Raw genomic sequence first — 20,854 nt, 5'->3', positions numbered from 1 at the left:
TCTCATATGCTTTTCTTCTTCTTCCACCTCACCTGACCTCACTTAGAGAATTCTAAAAGGTAGATTTTTATATATCAGTTTCTTTGTGAAGTAGTTTTTTCAAGTTTTAAAGATTTCTTGTATATACCTGAAGCCTTTTGTGATCTTGCCTTTGACCTATTCAGCTTTTGTACTTTTGATTCATAATATTTTTATTTTATGAGAGACAGAGAGAGAGAGAATGAATATGAATTGGTACGCTGAGGTCTCAGCCATTGAAATCAAACTCCAGATGCTTGTGCCAACATAGTGGGCATGTTGATCCAATCAGGTTGAGTCTAAGAATATATTTCTAGTTGTTCCGTTTGCCTCAAAAGAAAGAAAGAAAGAAAGAAGACAACAAAAAATCAATTATTTGACCCTACATAAAATTTTAGCTTTAAAGGATTTATTTAAGCAGTTTACCAAGACCTCTTTTATCTTACTATAATATCAATAGGCCAAGATATTTTCAACACATTATTTAGCAAAACACATGAAATTATTTTACCTGTGTTGCTACACTGTTCCAATGGTGGCAGGACTACAAATATATGTTATAGGAAGTCCTCAGCCTCAAGACTAATAGGTTAAAAACTACTTATATATGCAGTACAACATCTCTTGCTACTTCAACAAATACCAAACTGCAGTGGGCAATAAAACCACCTCAGCAGCTTATTGAAAATGCAACTTCCTAAATTCCACACCAAGAAATTCTTATTGAGTAGATAAAGCAAAGAAATATATTGAACTGGCACACCCCACTCCTATTCTGGAGATTCTATAGTCAGTGATAATGACCACTACCAGTTAAAGAAACATACCTTGCCTTATGGAGTTAACTTCTCTTATAAACCTGCAAATAGTGAGCTGTACCATTTTGAAATAGTGACTCCCAGGGATGCAGAGATAGTTTAGTGTCTAAAGCCACTTTCTTACAAAGCTCATTAGCCTAAATTCAATTTCCCAATACGCACAGAAAGCCAAATGCAAAACAGTACATATATGGTACAGATGTGTACATAAGCACATGCATACACACACACACATAAGTAAATTTTTTTTTAATTTTTTTTGTTCATTTTTTATTTATTTATTTGAGAGTGACAGACACAGAGAGAAAGACAGATAGAGGGAGAGAGAGAGAATGGGCGCGCCAGGGCTTCCAGCCTCTGCAAACGAACTCCAGACGCGTGCGCCCCCTTGTGCATCTGGCTAACGTGGGACCTGGGGAACCGAGCCTCGAACCGGGGTCCTTAGGCTTCACAGGCAAGCGCTTAACCGCTAAGCCATCTCTCCAGCCCAACATAAGTAAAATTTAAGAAAAAAATAATTATGTGATTCTATCACATAATCCAGCAATACAGCAAAGGACTAAGATGAGATACTTTTAATCTCTTGGAATAAAACTCAGTAATATTATAGAAGCAGCATTGTAAGTATAATGAAACTTGCCTTGATTACCAGGGTTCTAATTATATTTAATATGGGTTAAATGAGTATTTGGAGATGTACTAGAAATTAAACCATTTATGTAACATAATTTTTATAAGAAAATTAAGGGTGTTTGCCATGACCAGCCTGACCATGGCCTATTAGGGGTAACTTGAGAATTAGAAAGAAAGACAGACAGACACAGTAATAGAGTGAAAGCTGAGACTGGGTAGTCTGCAGGTTCTGCCGGAGACACTGCAGCCCCGCCTAACAAGTGTTGTTTTAATTCATGCACAATCAGGAAGCTTTGATGACAGTTTTCTTTAATCAAATATAGAAAAAGCATGGGAGCAGGGGACAAGGTCAGATGATGTGGGAATAAGGCAACTGAAGACTATTTTTCTGCACATACTGTGTTTTGCATAAGGTCAGGTCCATACAAGCAGTCCAAGAGGAGGAATTAAGGAGGGGTTGGGCCCCACTCAGGTCTCTGCAGTTCAACTGGAGGTAGATATGGCTGTGCCTATGTCAATGGCTCCTAGTGCTTGTGAATCTGTACAGATGTGTTCAAAACAATTTATAAAATGTTAGAATAGCATAAATAAGTAGTTTAAATTTAGGCATGGCTTCGTGCACCAAGTTGCATTGCCTATGATTTTACTGTCTGAAATTATATGCTTTTATCATGCAGTGGTAGGTAGAAGATTTGGCATTATATTTTGTTTAATTTGACCTACCTACAAACATTGCTCAGTTATTGGCTACATTTCAGCACAGAGTATGATATAATAAACAGTTTTGCTTGCTTTGGAATCATGTTGCATTCATCTTCTAGATATCAGTGTTAGAGGAATATTTTCTAACAATGGTAGTAATGAGCAGCTAATTTCCATGGTCCCTCTCTCACATTGTTTCTTCTTCTGTATGTAATTCAAAAAAATACCTACAGGATGTTGTAGATAAAATTTTGCTGTAGGCTAAAGATAGCAAACATTGGTGATGTTTTTTCACCTGCTAACAATATTTGGATTCCTCAATAACCGAAATAAAATAAACCAAGAGAAACTGCAGTTTATTTTATCCAAACTTTTCTTACCTTTTCCAGTCATTGAGAAACTTCATTTTCTTCCAGTTTCTTAACTCCTTATGCTCAGATGTGAGGTGACCTTTGTTATGTTTACTATTTTAGCTTTCATTTCATTCTTCTTTACTTTGCTTTGTTTACCATAAGACCTCTTCATCAAAGCAATACTTGCTAGTCCATTCTGTTGCCTCACTGATGGGACATGGTAGCATATGTATCACAGTAGTAACACAGCATTCTGGTCAGAAGACCAGAGAACCTTTCCCCATAGTACCCTGAGTGGGGGAAATTGAGAAAACATCTTATATGAAAGTATATTTCAATTTTTTGAAATAATTATTATTTTACAATATATGGAGAAAACTTTGAATAACCCACTTTGATTGAAACTATGGAGATATATAAATATATATATGTGTATATATATATATATATATATATTTTTTTTTTACAAGTTTAGGGGTGGGAAAGGTTTGCTTGGTATTGTATATTCTTAGATTAACATTTCAAACAACCAAACTAGAGCTTTAAGAAGGTGTCCCATTTATGGCCAAGTAGACTTGCATGTCAACAAAAAGACATTATGGTATTAAAACCATATGCAATTCTAGCCATATTTTTCTATTTTCTCTTCATGGGTATTGCATGATGGTATTTCTAATACAAATACTAATATGCTTTGCAATAATGGCACTCGCAGGTCTTTCATCATATTGTATCACTGCTTTATCATATTAGGCTAATACACTGCGAGAGTTGGTAGAACCTCTCCATGCCAAATCGGATCCACTTCTGTTGGCACTCAACCCATTGGACTCACAGATTGATAAGCTAATGTTTAGAGAATTTAGATCGAAGAGAGTCGCCACGGCACAGACTCAACATCAACCTCTTGCAAGCAACTAAAATGGCCTCGTCCTTGCTGTTTAAAACAGAAAACAGACTTGTAAAAAGCATAGATCATCAAGTGTTGTGGATTGAGGGCCTCCCTAAAGGGATATTAAGAGGGGCAGGCCACTCTTAAGAAGAATGTGAGCTTTCGACAGTGGGACTAGCATAAGATCAAAGCCAATCAAGATGGAGCACAGTAACAAAAAACTGCCCTTTCTGTGGGAGGACAGAGGGGAAGGGTACTTGACTGGGGAAGGGCCCTGTGTGGTGATGGATCAGCGCCAATAACTAGAAAATCCTGTTGATTTAATGGACTCTTCGGTGGCCTCATTAAAGCAAAGCAAAGGAAGCAGATTCTGTACTAAGTGTATTTGCATTTTTAAAACTTGACACACTGTATTGTAAAATTACATGTAATCTATTAAGGCAAGGTATACCCAACCTGCTCTGAAATTTAATGTTTATTCTATTATAAAGCATATTCAGGTACAAGGCAGACCGCTTTCAGTGACACAAAGGAAGAACATTCCTCATGCCAGGCTTTCTTAAGAGTCCTCAGCTAAAATCCTAACTTTCTCCTTATTTTGTAGCACTTGTATACAAGTGATGTTTCCTCTTAGGACAGGAATGAGCTATTATTTTTCTGTAAAATATTCCAAATCTATAGGCTATGTTTTTCCTTTTTGAAAAAGAATTTTGTCTGGATGTCTTTCAAACTAACTTTAGATAGTATTTAATAATATGTACCTGAACCTCCTATGGCCCAGTATTGCTTATTTTTTTCTGTGGTGGATGTGTTTCCTTTAGTTGGATAAGATACACTGTAATAATTTAATGCTAATTAATTGATATTTCATACAGTGCAATGAACAGATAATTTAACAATGTAATTTGAAATGCTTTTTTTTCCCTTCCTGTCACCGCAGTGTGTGGTATTGCATAATGTGAATACCTGTAAAAATATAAATTACTTAAAAATAAAAACATGACCAATTGGTATCACATCTTTTTAGGTAGCTATACAGTTTGCTAAGTATGCTTCATAGTAAACATCTTTCTAAAGAGAAGTTATCTATGCTTCTTTCTCACAAATGGAATTTGTGTTGTGAATAAAATCACATTGATCTGCCTTATAACTGCCTCTGTGCTCTAACCATTATAATGTGTTTTTGAGTAGATCTAAAATCATGGTTCTGGTATAAAGAAAACAGTCAAAAAGCATTTTATTGCCATATAATATGAATGGGATTCTCTGAGTCATTCTCCTTGTTTAAATCATAGTAAAACTTTTTTTATTGTGAAGAATTTTAGTTTTCTCTCTTTAATGGGAATATAAACTCATCCCTTAGCTTGCCTTTTAAACTGTCCACTTTATGAACGCCTGTCTAAGAACTCCATTTCTACTTGCTATGTAGGTAAATCTAGATTCTGTTATTTAGGTATGTGGTTGTCTTTCAAGGAATCTTCCCTTCTTTGGTTCAATAAATCAATACTAAAGGCATTAATATTTTGCCATTTGAGCTATTAAAACCATTGGACCCTAACCATTCAACCACTGACTTATCATTGTTGTTAAACCACAAAATATAGGCAGACATGGCGGCACATGCAGCACTTGGAAAGGAGAGGTAGGAGGATCACTGTGAGTTTGAGGTCACCCTGAGACTGCATAGTGAATTCCAGGTCAGCCTGAGCTAGAGCGAGACCCTACCTTGACAAAAACTGATTAAAATTACATAATTTGACAGAAATTGCATGCTCAGAGATCAAAGCATAGAATAAAGTTGACCTCTATCTCCTGTCACACTTTCATAAAAGTAGACTATTGTACAGGAAGTGACAGACACAACCACCGATAGTACTTGATTTACAAGTATAGGTGTTACCTGTTTTTCACAAAATGTTTAGATGTAGATGAAGTCACTCAGTTGGTCCTTTCAAAAGAAGAGATATTTTCTTACTTAAATAAATTTTTCCCAAAGAGAATTAATTATCTAATAGAAATGCTTGTGAATTGTTTTTAGCCTAAAATAATGATGTTTAGTTATAAAACAAGTAGTTTACAGGAGAAAGACTAAGTTTGTTTGTAAAGTCTTCACTTTTTTCCTAACAAGCTGCTCTCCATTTTCCTCAGTTTTACAATGCAAAGCAAACCTAGTTGGTTTATATAAAAAATTGAAGTAAAATAACTAGTATTTAATTATAAAACAATTCAAGTCATAGTTTAACCTCCTGAATATCATAATCTACAAAGACATCAAATCCACTAAAATTATGTCACCTTACATATAAATAAGTTTTTCACTGTGACATGCATCCAAGTTAGTAAATATTCATAAAAAATATTCATGTGGTCTCAATAAAAATGACAATTGCTCCTCAGGACAAAAAATGTGTTCCACATACTTAGTATCATTATCCTAGAAGACCTAAAGTTCTCTGTATAAGAGCAAGTGCCTCTCAGATTTAACTGATGACTAATACTACTATGTACAGCTTCCCTATCATTTGTGATTTAACCTTTCTCAAACTTCTGTGCTCTTAACACAGCTGTGTTGTGTAACGGAACAACTATTTCCAGAGAGTATCATTGTCCAATTTTAAGACAGTGTAATTGCTTTCCAAAACATGTAGCCAGAGTCCATTATGAGTTGTTGGTTTAAGAGTCCAACTGGTATGCTCATTGGCCTTGGTTGCATCTTTTACTATGCTTTGACAATGCCATTGTAGTAGCAGGGAAATGCAAGGACATCAGAATGAAATTTTATGTAAACAAGTTTTTATTCTCTTAAAATTTCCTCAGTGAAATATGAACAATATTATACAATAGGTTCATTACAGTAATTACACAGTCACCCAAAAGGGAACCTTCTTTGGAGTACTTTATATATAGAGAGAACTCACTTAAATTTTTGAGTGTATGAGACACTATACCAAGTAGAGTAAGGGAAATGTAACAATGAGTGACATAAATTCCCTTCAAAGGAAAATATGGCATAGATCTCTGAAGAAGACTACACAAGGGTACATTGAAGTATATGAAGAAAAGAATGAGAAGTTCTCCTCAGGTTTTATATCTTATCCTTTTGAATTTCTATTCTGTATGTTACATTATTTATTAATATGGACTACTATATGTGTATAAATTAACAGTAGAAGTGTTTTAACCAGTAAGAGAGTACAGTCAAAAAGATTTTGGAAACCACAGATCCTGAATGTAAGGAGTTAACCAAGTTTGTGGCATTTCAGAAATGCATTATCATCTGCTGATAATCAGTTTCAAGAGTTTTCAACAAACTAGTCAGTTTTATTAGCTAATATCTTTAAGCTTTGCTTTATCATTCCGTACCTGGAGATGATATGCAACCTGTAGAAGCCAATGAACTGTTGGGATGCTCACTATGTTCCTAGACCCACAATATTTCATACTGGAGCAAAATATACATGTGAGACACTAGTAAAGAAAATCTTATTTTGCTCCTACAAAGCATGACACTGCCAGAAATGACCCTCCTATGGCACAAAGTACGAATGAATTAATTGTGATCTTCAAATTTATAAGTAAATGAATTTTTATGTAGGAAAGAGGACTTTATATGTACTCCTTGCTTTAAGAAAATTAGAATTTAAAAACGTATGATCTGACACTGAAGTAATTTATATGATGCAAATGTAAACATAATTTGGGGATATTTTTCTTCCTGCATAGCCCCAGATTTCCTGAATAAATTAGATATATATTAAAATGTCATTATAGCCATGATACACATCCTCACTGGGAATCACAGATGGTTCCTATATGTCCTTTAATTTGAATGTGGTCTACACTTTGCCAATTTTCAGAAACATTTATTCAAATTGCAAAAGAGCTGATTTTCAGCCAGTGTTCTAGTGGCTGAACTGGCACACTGAAAGAAATTCGGTCGGGAAGCAGGCCTCACCAAGTGTTTGCCTCGTCTTCCAAAGCAAGCCTCTTCTAAGAGAAGAAAAGCAAAGGTTCAGAAGAGAGAATCCCGAAGGGAAAGGTGAAGGAGATGAAGAAGAAGAGGGCAAAAAGAGAAGAAAATAAAGGTGCTTTCATATTTTCAGTTACAACTGTAGACCCTGTTGACTTAATTGGTATTCATCTGAGAAAAATCAAAGAAACCAATTGAAAATTATAAAAGAAAATAAAGGTCTGTTTTTGTCTTGAATGTTGAGTTCTGTGTTGTTTCGACTGTTGAGTACAGTGAATCAGATTTATAATGTGACTCTACCCTTCACCCCCTTCCTTTGCAAATAAAAGGCCTCTTTGTGTAGTCTTAAAATGTTAAATAATTGGTGGCATTTTGTGGTAGCCTGGAATCTCAGTCCATCATCCTGACTCATTCCACAACTGTGTCTTGTGCAATGTTGCATATGTGTATGATGTGCAGAGGACTGAGGGGTGCTTTCTTATCTTTGATAGGAGCCACATTATCTCATTTCTATATTTTAAAATGTTTCTGTGTTCCGTCTTCTTGTGATTTCTTGTTCAAATGTGCTGCCAAGAGATAACCCATACTTGGTTTTTCTTATAGCTATCAAACCAGATTCCTTGTAGAATAATGTTGTCTTTTGGTTGAATACTTTTTCCCCACCTAGCATATAGAAAAGAACAAACATTTCAATTTTCATTTTTAATAGTTAATTATGTTACTTTGTGTGTTAAATATGCATTTCTCCTTAAAGTAAAACTGCACTGAAATTTTATGAAAAATATAATGCATCTGCCCCAGCATTCCATCATGTTAAGAGTTAAGGGGGAAAGGTTGGCTATAAATGTAACTCAGTAACAGAGTTTTTGCCTGGCATGCAAGGTTATATGTCTCATTTCCCCATAGAGGAAAGTAAGGAAGAGGGAAAGAGAGAGAGAACAGGATCAAATGTTTTAAAGCAAAACATTTACTCTTCGGTGTTACGTAATAGGGAGAAAGGTTTTCTCTAAATAAAAATAGTACTATACAAAAGTACTTCTACCTCCCATAAATCAAAAACCATAATTTTGATTCCTTTTTTCCTTCACCTCCTTTCTACTACTGGAAAAGTAAGAATACTGCATTAGGCTATATAATCTCTTAACTATCAAAATTCTCATGTGTTAGACCTCTTGTTTGTACCCCACCCAGTAATTTATAAAATATATTGTCTTTAGATGATGTCTTATCTTGAGAGAGAAAGAAAAAGTACACCCCAGGTCCTTTCCTGGCTTATGATTGTATGAAATGGAATTATTCTGTTCAAATATAGTCTGAATTTTACAACTCCATTTAGTTACTCTTGTCCATGTGGCTTTGTGCCTTTTTTCTTCCAAGGCATTCTCAATTGAAATTCTCTATCATGGATCTTTCTTGCTTTTAACCTACAGATCAGCCTTTTTCCACAGGCTTCCATTTACCCATCCATCAAAATCCTCTAGGTATTGAAAATATTAAAGGATAATCCAATTGAGAATTTTATAATCTGTTATTTAAAACAATTTTATGGGGGCTGGAGAGATGGCTCAGCAATTAAAGACACTTGCCTGCAAAGCCTAATGGCCCAGATTTGATTCCCCACTACCCACATAAAGCCAGATACACTAAGAGGCACATGTGTCTGGAGTTTGTTCACAGTGGCAGGAAGTCCTGGGTTCCCATACTCTGTCTACCTCTTTCTCTCTGTCACTCTCTTAAAACGTTTTATATTTTAATTATAATTTTAAAAGATAAATGCTTGGGAAATTAAAATTCATTATTGAACACTTGTGCAGATAGACAAGGGATTTTGTAATGTAGAGACTGAATTATCATACTTACCCTTATCTGTTAACTTCCTCAACAAAGCCAAAAGTCAAACAAGGTGAACCCTTAAAATAAAGGTGGTAGTTAGCCTTTAGGTGTACTTTTAGGCACACTCTTTTTCAAAATTTCTAGAGCATTGCATTTGAAGGAAATCCCACATTAATAATACCTAAATACTTCAAGTAATTAGTGAAAAATCTGTATTATAGCTTAAATGTAAAAATATATATATGCAGTGTAGTTGCTTAAACCATGATTTCTGAAGCAAGACTTCCCAGTTAGAATTCCAACTCCACCACTTACATGGGTGTAACCTGGAACATGGTATAACCTGAAACATGTTATAAAATGGAGAGCAAGTAGATCTATTCTTAATATCATTGTGAATATTAAATGAGATCATGAATGTTAAGTATTTGACCTACTCCCTGGAAAAAATAAATGTTAACTACTAGGGTTACAATTAGGGAACCTACTTTTAAATCTATATCAGAAAGATTAAAATATTTACATGAGCCATAATGGAATGAATAACATTCTGTATCTATTCCTTGGGCAAAAGTGATAAGTATTCCTCAAAGATGATTCTGTCTCTATATTAAAATAAACTTTATATAGTCTTTTCTTCTATTAAGGCAAATCCTAGTTCATCATTATCTTTCCTATTTAAACAAATTGATATTGTTCTAATTGACATAAGGTCATTATTCAGACAGTTATAAAGGAAGATGTGAATTTCATTTGTTCAGATATATAACATCCTTACTTGAGGCAGTCTCTAAATTTTTCTTAAAAATATTTAATTCTACTACTTTCTTCCATTAGTAAATGACAGATTTTTTTCCTTATATTTGCATATAGATAAATTTCTTATATTTCATTTTAAATTATTTTAAAACATTATTGTTGCCAGGTGTGGTGGTTCACACCTATAATCCAACCACATGTGAGACTGAAGCAGGAGGAATGCAGTGAGTTTAAGTCCAGTCTAAGCTATAAAGTGAGTTACAGGTTAGTCTGCACTACAGAATGAAATCCTATCCCAAAAAGAAGACACTATGTTTGATAATAATTTATAATTAGCTAATATTGATGATTGTCAGGCATTATTATGGAAGTCATGTGACTGCCAAAAATTTCATAGGAATCTGAAATAACTGGGAAGTTGTTAATGTCACATGTATGCCAATGAGTGTTATTCCATTGTATTAAGTCTAAAAAATGTGAAAATCAGTTCATTCAGTATTAAACCAGAAGACCTCAATTAAACAGCACTTTGGGGCTTGTCAACATAGTGATAAGGGATATTCATTGATTCCTTAAAATTACTAAACCAGAGCCTGGCGTGGTGGCACACGCCTATAATCCCAGCACTCGGGAGGCAGAGGTAGGAGGATCGCTGTGAGTTTGAGGCCACCCTGAGACTACATAGTGAATTCCAGGTCAGCCTGGACCACAGTGAAACCCTACCTCAAAAAGTTAAAAAAGAATACTAAACTATATGCAGGACTATTCCCATGTTGTGTACGTTTTATACTCTAATTGCTTGAATTTCATGAAGATATGTATGATTATTTTCTATTAAGAGGATATTTGATGAAACAAATCCTATCTCTGTAAAACAATTGGCAGCCCATAGCTATCTTACCTAATCTAACTAGCAGCTGTGGGATATGCTTTAATTTAAGTATTAGAATATTTTTCCCAACAATGAATTAGCCTGTTTTAGTTTTCAGATAACTCCAATTTATATAAGTTTTTCAAAGTAGAAAATAACTGTTTATTACCTCTCCCCTCTCTTTTTCTCTCTCTTTCTGTCTCTCTCAGATGAAAGTAGGGAAGAAAAGTTAGGAGACTCATTGCAAGATTTATACAGGGCACTGGAGGAAGCCAGTCTGTCACTGCTAGGAGAACATCGCATTTCAACCAAGATGGAATACAAGCTATCATTCATAAAACGATGCAATGATCCTGCAATGAATGAAAAACTACACAGGCTTAGAATTCTCAAAAGCACTTTAAAGGTAAGATATGAATTGGAGTGGTAAATCCTTTTGAGGAGATTGATTCTTGAACAGAAAGTGAATTACCAGATACTATAGATTAAGCAACAAAAAAATAGGAAGCTGGAGGAAGGAGAAATTAAAGAAGAGGAACCTGAAGCTAGCTATTAACTCTGTTAGGGTAAAAAGTGTATTGGTAAAAAGGGATTCATGTCGTATTTTCACTAAAATCACTAAGTATTATGTTACTTTGTTCTAAGGGAAAGCAATATCTTAACATTTTTTTTTCCAAAATTGCAGGGCTGGTGTTGCTCCTCAGTCTTCATTTCCTAAGATAAATATACCATGCATTGTAATTATTAAAGCTATTGAAAGAACACAGGACTGGAGAGATTGCCCAGTTGTTAAAGGCACTTTCTTGCAAAGCCTGACAGCCTAAGTTCAATTCCCCAGTACCCATGCACAAAGTGGCACATCCACAATATCTCTCACTCTCTTCTCTGTCTGTCTGTCTGTCTGTCTCTCTCTCTCTCTCTCTCTCTCTTTCTCTCTCTCTCTCTCTCTCTCTCCCTCCCTCCCCCCCTCTCTTTCCCCTTTTCTCTCTGTTCTCTATTTCAAATAATTAAATGAAAATGTTTGTTAAAAAAAGAAGACAGGGGGCTGAAGACTTTGTTCAATGGTTAAGATACTTGCTTGCAAAGCCAAAGGACCCAGGTTCAATTCCCCACGACCCATGTAAGCCAAATGCACACGGTAGCACAAGTGACTAGAGTTTGTTTTCAGTGGCTGGAGGCCCTGGTACACTCATTCTCTCTCTATGTCTCTCTGTTTATCTCTCGTCCTCAGTCTCTCAAATAGACAAGTAAAATTTTTTTTTAAGAGAACAGTATGAACGTGGAATGCAGTAGTAAACACTAATAGGGGTTGAGATGTTTCATGAATATGCCCTACATGGACTACAGCATATGTGGAATAAATCTACAGTGATGCCCCATGTCAAAACTGTATAATTCTTCTACTTACGTTATTTCCTCCCAGCTCACATGCTTCTTTTCCTATTATACATATCTGTAAGTGTTTACATTGGCTCCAGATTTATTATGTCATCCCTAGATTGGACAGACAAGGGAGCAGAGAGGCAGATGTTGAAGGAGGCTGACAAAAGAGACCCTTTACTATGTATGTATGAAGAGAGAGAGGACAGTGCCCACCATACAGACCACCTGAGCAGGCTCTACACATATGAAAGGAAAACAGAAAAGGGCAATATTAAAGAGAATATATCACAGAAATTTCTAAAATCAAAAGGTCAGGCTGGAGAGATGGCTTAGTGGTTAAGGCACTTGCCAGCAAAGCCAAAGGACCCAGGTTCAATTCCCCAATACCCACACAGAGCCAGATGCACAAGGTGAAGCATACATTTGGAGTTCATTTGCAGTGGCTAGAAGCCCTGGTATGTCCATATTCTCCTCTTCTCTCATCTGCTTCTTTTTATTCTCTCAAAATAAAATAGATATAAAAAAAAAAGAGCAGGTATGCTGTTGCATGCATTTAATCCCAGCATTCAGGAGGCAGAGTTAGGAGGATAACCATGAGTTTGAGGCCACCCTGAGACTACACAATAAATTCCAGATCAGCCTGGTCTAGAGACCCTCCCTTGAAAAACAAAAACAAGCAAACAAACAAAAAGGTCTAGAAGCTTCCATGGAAAGTATTTTCAGTCCACACCATGCTGCTAAGGTGTTATTCTGAAACATAAGTGCCAGCAGTGAGATAATTTTTTTAAAAAATCATTTATTTGAAAAAAATGCAAGTAGTAACATCCACACATTTTGCCAATTCGGTTTTAAATGGTATTCAATACTAATGCAAGTCCATGGAATAATTTAATAAACTTCTGATTACTAAGCCTATAATTTTAGAGGGGGGCTGTAATAGGCATGAGAGTAATTCCGCTGGTCAGCTCTATCCCAAAGATACTTTCACCCACCTCCCCTACTGTGCCTCACCTCCTTTCCCCATTCAGTTCCATAGTAGTTGCAAAGATAGGCAGGCATTTTGAGGCCGGTGTGTTTCATATTCCTTCAAGACCTGCTCCTTTTGCTTCTTTCCAACCTTTTCACCTATATTTTAGGCTGTGTAAACTTGCCCCAAACATTTTTCTCTAGTCACAATGAATATGAACTACTCCCAGTCAATTCAAGAAGTATCAATAACCAAGCACATGATTGTACTTGACTCTCCACTCTGAAGCAAAGAAAGATAATGAAAATGTCACTATAAAGAAATGTACATCCGTGGTCAAAAAAAGAAAGAAAAAAGAAAAACAGTAACTATAGTACCCTGTATTTTGTGCCTATAAAAGTAAGAGTTTATAAAATTTTCCACTACAGAACAAATGACCAAGCAATCTTGGTTGTGTCTACTTCCTGAAATTTTAACTGACATTCTCAGCAAACATATATCTCAGATCCCATCACAAGCAACTCCCAGCATCATCAATCCCTGCCTGTTTTTTGTCTTCTCACAGACAAGATCAAGCTGCCTTTCTGGGTAAATTGTCTGTTTTTAAAAATCATAGCCCTGGGCTGGAGAGATCTCTTAATGGTTAAAGGTGCTTGCTTGCAAAGCCTGATGCCCTGGATTCCATTTCCCAGTACCCTTTGAAAGCCAGATGCACAAAGTGGTATATGCATCAGGAGTTCAGCAGCAGGAGACCCTGACATGCCAATTGATTCTCTCTCTGCCTCCTTTTTCTCAAATAAATATTTTACAAATCCTAGCCCATCCTTAGGTCCATAAAAATAAGATTAGATTTCTCAAATTGTCTTAATACCTTCTACATACCATCTTATACCTTTGTAGAGTTTCTTCTTCCATAGTTGATAGTTGTATTTGGTTGAATTATACTAAAATTTAGTCTTCAACTGAATCGCTGCCACCAATATGAAAGGGGAAACCATTGTCTATTATAGGCATTTGGTGCTGTGGGAAGGGAATTATAAAACTTACACAGTAAGAATTCAGTACTCACACAACAGAATGTCTGTTTGTTCTCATTCAAGCATGGGGAGTTTACCATAGAAAAGGAGACAGAGGATAAATGCTGGAGTAATGCAAAAGATATGCTAGAATTAGTCCACTTGATTGCAGGGATAGACTGTTATGGGACATCAGTGAGGGAGAAAATTTTCTTTCCAGATGTTTGAGAATGGTTTGAAGAAATAAGAAGCTAAGCTAAATCATAAAGTATGGGGAAGATTTCTATAGGCAGAAACAGTCAAGTGGAAGGGGCAAGAAAAAAAAATCACCCAGAATGGGCAATACAAGGCATACCTCATGTTTACAAAAACTATATACTAGGTTTTGAGTCTAAATTGCTGAGTTTAAATATATCAAATTTATTTATTGTGTATTTCTGAAATTATTTGCCCATTAACTTATTTCAAACCTCAAAAAAAGTTTGACCTTATCTTAACTGTTGAATTTCCTTGTTTTTCAGGCCAGAGAAGGGGAAATAGCCATTATTGATAAAGTTCTAGACAATCCAGACTTGACATCTAAGGAATTCCAACAGTGGAAGCAGATGTACCTTGACCTTTTCTTGGATATCTGTCAAAACACAACCTCAAATGACCCATTAAATATTTCTTCTGAAGTAGATGTAATCACTTCCTCTCTAACACACACACATTCATACATTGAGACACATGTGTAAGTGTATTCTGCCTTCAGGCCATCTAGAACCTGCTGGTATGCTGAAAAAGTATGTAACGTAGTTTTTATATCATTGTGTGGAACACTTGACAAGTTATACTTTAATGTTACCAAACTATATAAAACAAATCATATATGATCACAATACCACTGTCTTTAATGAGCATTTGTATATTTTATATGCAGTCAGTGCTCAGCTTATGTTTACCATGTGCAAAATCAACTATCTTTAATGACTTAAATTAACTTTTGCAAACAATTCTGAATACAGGTGGTCTTCAAGTAATAAAACCACAAAGAGGCAGTTTTCTAACTAAGGTCATCTTTTCTCCCTTTAAGTTAATTTTATATAAACAAGACTTCAAAAGTAAATCACATTTTTTCAGATGCAGACATCCTTGTGGTGGGAAAGAATTTAAATCTTTTTTATATTTATTAAAATGTTCTAAGAATTTTCTTAAACATTGCACAAAGTTTAATGCTGTAGTTTTATTTTTGTGAAATGTAGGTGCATATACACGAGTTAAGCAAAATAGAAAAGCATTGACATAAGAAAAGTTCAGGTATCTAATATTCGTCTTAATAGTCTATTAACTTGTGAAAGCTGGTTAATGGAAATACTATTCCAAATCTATGAGAACACTTAATGGTGTATCAGGGCAAAGCTTTGTAAGATGTTTTTGTAACTAAGACCAAAATTGAAGATAGAGCTGCTTTATTTTCTTGGTTTAAATCTTCCTTTATTTTTGTAGTGATGAAATGCTGATTGTGTACAGAAGAATTTAAGAATGGATTTTTTAAAACAAATACACAATTCACCCAGAAAGGCAGCTAACAGCCATATATATAATTTCAGCCCAAACTCATGTTTTTGAACTCTAAACTCTTAAAAGACAAAGTATAAAGTGAGAACAATACATTTCTAGGTAGTTTCCAATTTCCCCTGGTCTGTTAAACTTACATAATTTTATACATCAGGCAGGGAAGTCAAATGCATTTACTTATAGCAGATATATGTTATAATCCAGAAAACAATATTGAAAATAAAACTGAACTTCTCTGCTAAGGAGCAAGAAGATGGTATTCACTCAGCGATATCACAATGAATTATATGAGATAAACAATTTAGCAGTTTTTCCTAGCATCATGAATTGTTTATAGAGTGGCTTAAATCCATGAAAAAGTCCTCTTCATATATTTCCATTTCTAAGTGTCTCGTTTTTGAAAGTGATCACAGCATGAAAATGACTGTGCTGCTTTTTAGTGTCTGGCTGCATAGTGTACAAGTCACAATTTGCTGTATTTTTCAGGAGGAAGGGTCCCTCCTTTACTATTCTATATCATAAAATCTACTTCTATTCAGCTTTATACTGTTGCTTGTACAGCTCAGTGAATGTACTTACATCTTTAAGAGTTCAGATATATGCCAGTGAATATTTTTGCTGTAGAGGAGAAAGTAAAAACTCCACAGTGGGGATCATTTTCTTTGCTTTTAAAACCACCATTGAAACACTATCGTTTTGCAGACTTTGCACAACTGTACAGGAGAGTGGCCTTTCTACAGCACATTTTCAGTAATCCTATATTTAGTCAAAATGGATGAGAAATCATGTATTAATGTTTGTATGGAATTTTGGGTCCAAGTGTAATATTTTTATCATTTAAAAAACCCTATTTGTAAAAAAGAAACCAAACATTTACTTACTGCATGGATATTGACGCACATTAAATTTGTGGGATTTTTGTATATGTAAAAACTAAGGAAAAAAAAACCTCTTGTCCTAAAATGAAGTGTGCTTGTTACAGGTGTTTAGACATATTGATGTTTACTAGACCAAATGTGTATGTTCACTTAAAAGTATTTGTACCTGATGGATGTGTCATGTATACAGTGGCCAGATTGTACCCCATAAACAGCAAGCAATGGATGGGAAGACTAGCTCTATTGCTGTTAAGCAGCTTCTCCTTTTGTAAAGTCAGCTATTGTTTTACATGGTAAAAATTAAACTAATGAATTTTACAAGACTCGTGGCTAGCCTAGCATGAAAGAGATCTTTGAACACTATATATCTGTACATTTTATTGCATTAGTTTCAAATCTAGGAGAGAGGCAGTACTGTAAACTTAAATCAAATAAATTCAGCTCTTAATGAATCCTTATAAAGCACCTACTTTATTCATGCAAAGTGCTTACCACATTTCCTTGTGACCTAATCACTCAGCCATTCTCACCACCACCACCCAAGCTACAAGTTCTAACTTGACCACCTCATTGATGGCACAAGTCACAAGCAGCACCTGTTCAGACCTTACACATACCTCTTCTGAGACCTCCAAAAATCAAACGGGGTTCCCACTTACCTGACACAACCTTGAAACTACCTACTCTGCCTGTTACCTTCTCTGTTATTCTTATGGGGAAGGGAGGGGGAAACACTATGTGGCTAAGGGTTGCCAAAATTTGTCTTTAAAGCAATGAGCTGCCTAAAGCCGGTGTGAAAGCAAACTAAGGGTGGGGATGGAGGACAGGAAAAAATGAAGGATTATTTTCTCAAAGAAGGTGCTTGCATAGAGAATTTTTTCCCACTCAGTTCTGTGTTGATACAGAGCTATCAACACGAACTCTAAACATGGCTCTGGATGCTAAAATCATACTCCACACAGTGAGTTCATGCTATTTAATCAAGATACTTTCCTTTGCAATTTACTCAGAAAATACCGTCTTCTTAGGCAATTACAACTTTATAGCCAACAAATTTCTGTGATTTATGTATAACTAATCTTGATTTTTGGCTTAGGGCTGGCACAAAAGTAATCATTGGCACCTAGGAAAATATTTTAGGAGGGTCCTATTTTATTTTCAAATGTCCATCTCTAGACCAATATGAGTCTTTCTGAAAAATCACCAGCGCACTAAAGGTGACTCATCTATCCTTCTATCTGACCTCTGCTGTCACCTGCTTGCAGCTTGTGGGCAAATGCTTCTCTTAGGCCAAGGCCTTGTTTGCTTCCTTTATTCTCAGAAACTGCTACTCTTAGAAAACAACTACTGCTTTGTAAGCTAGATCGAATGCTGAAACACAACATTCTCCTGGGTCCTCTGGAGATGCCTCCCCTATTTAACCCAGCACTAAATCTAGCACTTCTCCAAGCTCCCCCTCCCTCTCCTCATCTTCACTCTCGGCCAGCTGCAGCACCACACATTGCAGGCCACTCCAGGCCCAGGGCAACATGCAGCTGATGTCTTCCCAGCGATCCAGGTCCAGGTCATAGCCCACCACATTACGGGTAGGCACTTGGCGTGATTCCCGCCACTTGAGACCGCCTAGCAGCAGCACTGTCTCTTCCACTACTGCCAGCCCATAGCAGAAACGATCATAAGGTAGGGGCCTCAACCGAGTCCACTGGTCTGTCCCAGGGTCATAGCGCTCAATCTCAGAGAAGGGCTCATATCTTCCCAGAAAGGCAAACACTGCCCCACGCAGCACTGCCAAGTGGTGCCCGAAGCGGGCTGTGCCCATAGGCGCCCTCTTAGTCCATGCCCTCTCTCCAGGGCCCAGGGAGTATAAGTCCCTGAGGCTACTTGCGCCACCCTCACCTCTCCCTGCCTTGCCCCCTGAGATGTACACTGTACCATGGTCCCCAACAGCACCCGCATGGCCGTGTAACGCTCGTGGCAATGCCCCAGCTGTAGTCCAGTAGTCCCTACGCAGGTCATACATCTCCACCGAGGCCAATGCCTCACCGCTGGCACTTAAGCCTCCAACAGCCAGGAGACTATCGCCCACAACACCACACCAGAAGTAGGCCCGTGCTTCTCTCATGGCGGACACTGCGGTCCAAACGTGAGATCGCGGGTCATAACGGTGCACTTGGGCCAACGCTACTCCTGGCCTGTTGGCCAGATGAGTAGAGGCGCTTCCAGAAAAGCTCTCCCCTCCCAAAACAAATAGGAAGTTGCCCAGTGTGCACACGCTGTGTCCCAGCAGAGGAGTGGGCAGCCGAGTGAGGGTGTACCAGCGGTGGTTGTACACGTCGAAGGACACCACATCCTGGGTGAGCTCCCAATCCTTTTCCTCCTCTTCCATGTCTTCCTCTTCCTCCTCTTCTTCGGGCTCAGGAGCAGCAGCGCGCTGATTCCTGGCTGCCACCTGTGGCACCATGACTTCCTCAGTGACCACGTCTCGCACCCTGCGCCCCCCAACCAGCAAGATGCGAGTTTGGGGGTTCCGGATGCTGGTCTGTTTACTCTGTACCAGTGGCTGGCGGGAGGGTGCCATGTGGTAGTTGAGGGCCTGGATGATGAGCCCCTTAACCCGAGCAGGTAGTGTGAGGCCAGAGCCGGAGTACACACGCCGCAGCACGGGTGCGGGCACAAGGCCAAAGCGAATACATCCAAGCAGGGTTGTGCTGTGAGCCAGACGCTGGACTGCAGGCTCCTGCTTCAGCCAAGCCAGCGCCAGGCCCAGAAGCCAAGCTTCTGTCACCCTGGACACGTCGGGGGCACTCAGCACAGCCTTTAGAGACATGGGATTGAGTTCCAGCAGCCCCGATGGGCCAGCGCCCATCAGGAGCAGCGCCCTTAAGTGGCGCACAATGTAGTGTTCAGCCGCACCTAAGGTATGGGCCAGGCCAAAGCGCGCTGCCACATTGGCAGCAAAGCAGCAGTTCTCTGGAGCCAGCTGGCGTTCCAGGTAGTGGCTACACAGCCCCAAGGCCTCGGTTACTTGCAGGTAGCTGGCAGCCTCCAGCGTGTCCTCCACAGTGTCCATAGAGAGGGGCAGCCAGGCCGTGTACATGAAGTCCAGCAGACGCTGCAGGGCAGCCGCTGAAGGCACGCGGAGGTGGATCACAGGCGCCCTGGATTCCTGAGTGTGACTTTTGAACAGGGCCCTGAAGTAATCACTGGAGCATGCCAGAAGCGATCTGTGTGCTGGGAACTCACTGCCCTCGGCCTCCAGTGTCACATCGCACAAGAAGCCCTCAGATCTTAAGGCCTGGTAGCCAGTGAGCACCGTGCCTCCATGAGCCTTGCAATAAGACAGGAAGTAACTCATGATGCCCAGGGCGGGAAGTGGCCAGATGGGAATTGCAGCCAGCCAAGCAAGGCTGGAGGCATCCCGGTGCACCCAACCCCCAAGTCTCCTGAGCAAGCTGCAGAGCCCCTAGCAAAGGTTCCTTTTTGTCTGCTCAGCTTAAAACCTAGTACCTTTTCATTCAGGCCAGTTGATCGTCCTGTACCCTTGATAGAGAAAATCAGGTCCAGAGACAATATCCAGAAACCCCTAGTAGCAAAGGATACCGAATTCGAAGCCTTCCGGGGATTGCTGGTCTTGGTTTCAGTTGCTGTAGAAGATAGCAGAGCGTTATCCAAAGCTGCTGCCCCCACACAATTTGGGGACCCCACACTCGAGAGCCAGGGGCAGCGATGGCTGCGCACCATCACCTGGAAAGGCCAAAATGCCAGTACACAGCAGAGTGATGGATCTCCCACCGGCCAGATCCGCAGATGTGGCCCAGACTCTGTGTGTCCGGGAAGTGCGGGGTGAGGGCTCTGACCTCCTGGGAGCAGAACGGGAGGACAGGTTCGGCAGGCACCCGCGTTGTCCTGGGACAACTGGCTAGGGGGCGTGGGGTGAGCCTGTGCCTCACTGAGGATCAAATCAAAGCTAGGGAATTAGGGGGGAGCTTAGGGCAGCGTGGCGCGTTGGAAGCGTGGTTGGGTGCCGCACATAACATGCTGGTAGCTCACAGCGACAGGAATAGTGCGCGCCACCGGCCTGGCGCGCCCCGCCCCGCCCCTTGCTCGGACTGCAGGCTGCGAACTCTGGGCCAAACCAAGCGTCGGAAGGGGGGGGGCAGTGGAGAAAGCGGTCCTAGACAGGACAAGGCGTTAGTCCTCA

At 38.6% G+C, this 20,854-nt stretch overlaps 2 protein-coding genes across 6 annotated transcripts in view; one reads left to right on the top strand and one right to left on the bottom strand.

Annotated features, from left to right (window-relative positions):
- The window catches only part of Cnksr2 (connector enhancer of kinase suppressor of Ras 2), a 304,624-nt gene extending 287,519 nt beyond the window's left edge, over positions 1–17,105 (top strand). For 4 of the 5 annotated variants that reach the window (XM_004670647.3, XM_004670646.3, XM_045140782.1 and 1 more), the window contains 2 exons: positions 11,059–11,255; positions 14,737–17,105. In XM_004670647.3, coding sequence (XP_004670704.1) covers positions 11,059–11,255; positions 14,737–14,952 — 413 coding nt within the window. In that variant the 3' untranslated portion in view covers positions 14,953–17,105. Of the gene's footprint in view, positions 1–3,277; positions 4,652–11,058; positions 11,256–14,736 lie in introns of those variants that run through there. The other variant, XM_004670648.2, reaches the window with a different exon arrangement.
- Positions 17,106–17,831: 726 nt separating this feature from the next.
- Positions 17,832–20,162, bottom strand: Klhl34 (kelch like family member 34). Its single transcript, XM_004670645.2, has one exon. It carries the CDS (start codon positions 20,006–20,008, stop codon positions 18,071–18,073), a length of 1,938 nt encoding a protein of 645 aa, XP_004670702.1. The 5' UTR covers positions 20,009–20,162; the 3' UTR covers positions 17,832–18,070.
- Positions 20,163–20,854: the final 692 nt, after the last annotated feature.

This window comes from Jaculus jaculus, chromosome X (assembly GCF_020740685.1).
Source record: "Jaculus jaculus isolate mJacJac1 chromosome X, mJacJac1.mat.Y.cur, whole genome shotgun sequence".
In the NCBI taxonomy this organism is placed as follows: domain Eukaryota; kingdom Metazoa; phylum Chordata; class Mammalia; order Rodentia; family Dipodidae; genus Jaculus; species Jaculus jaculus.
This window is presented reverse-complemented; position numbering and strand designations above follow the sequence as displayed.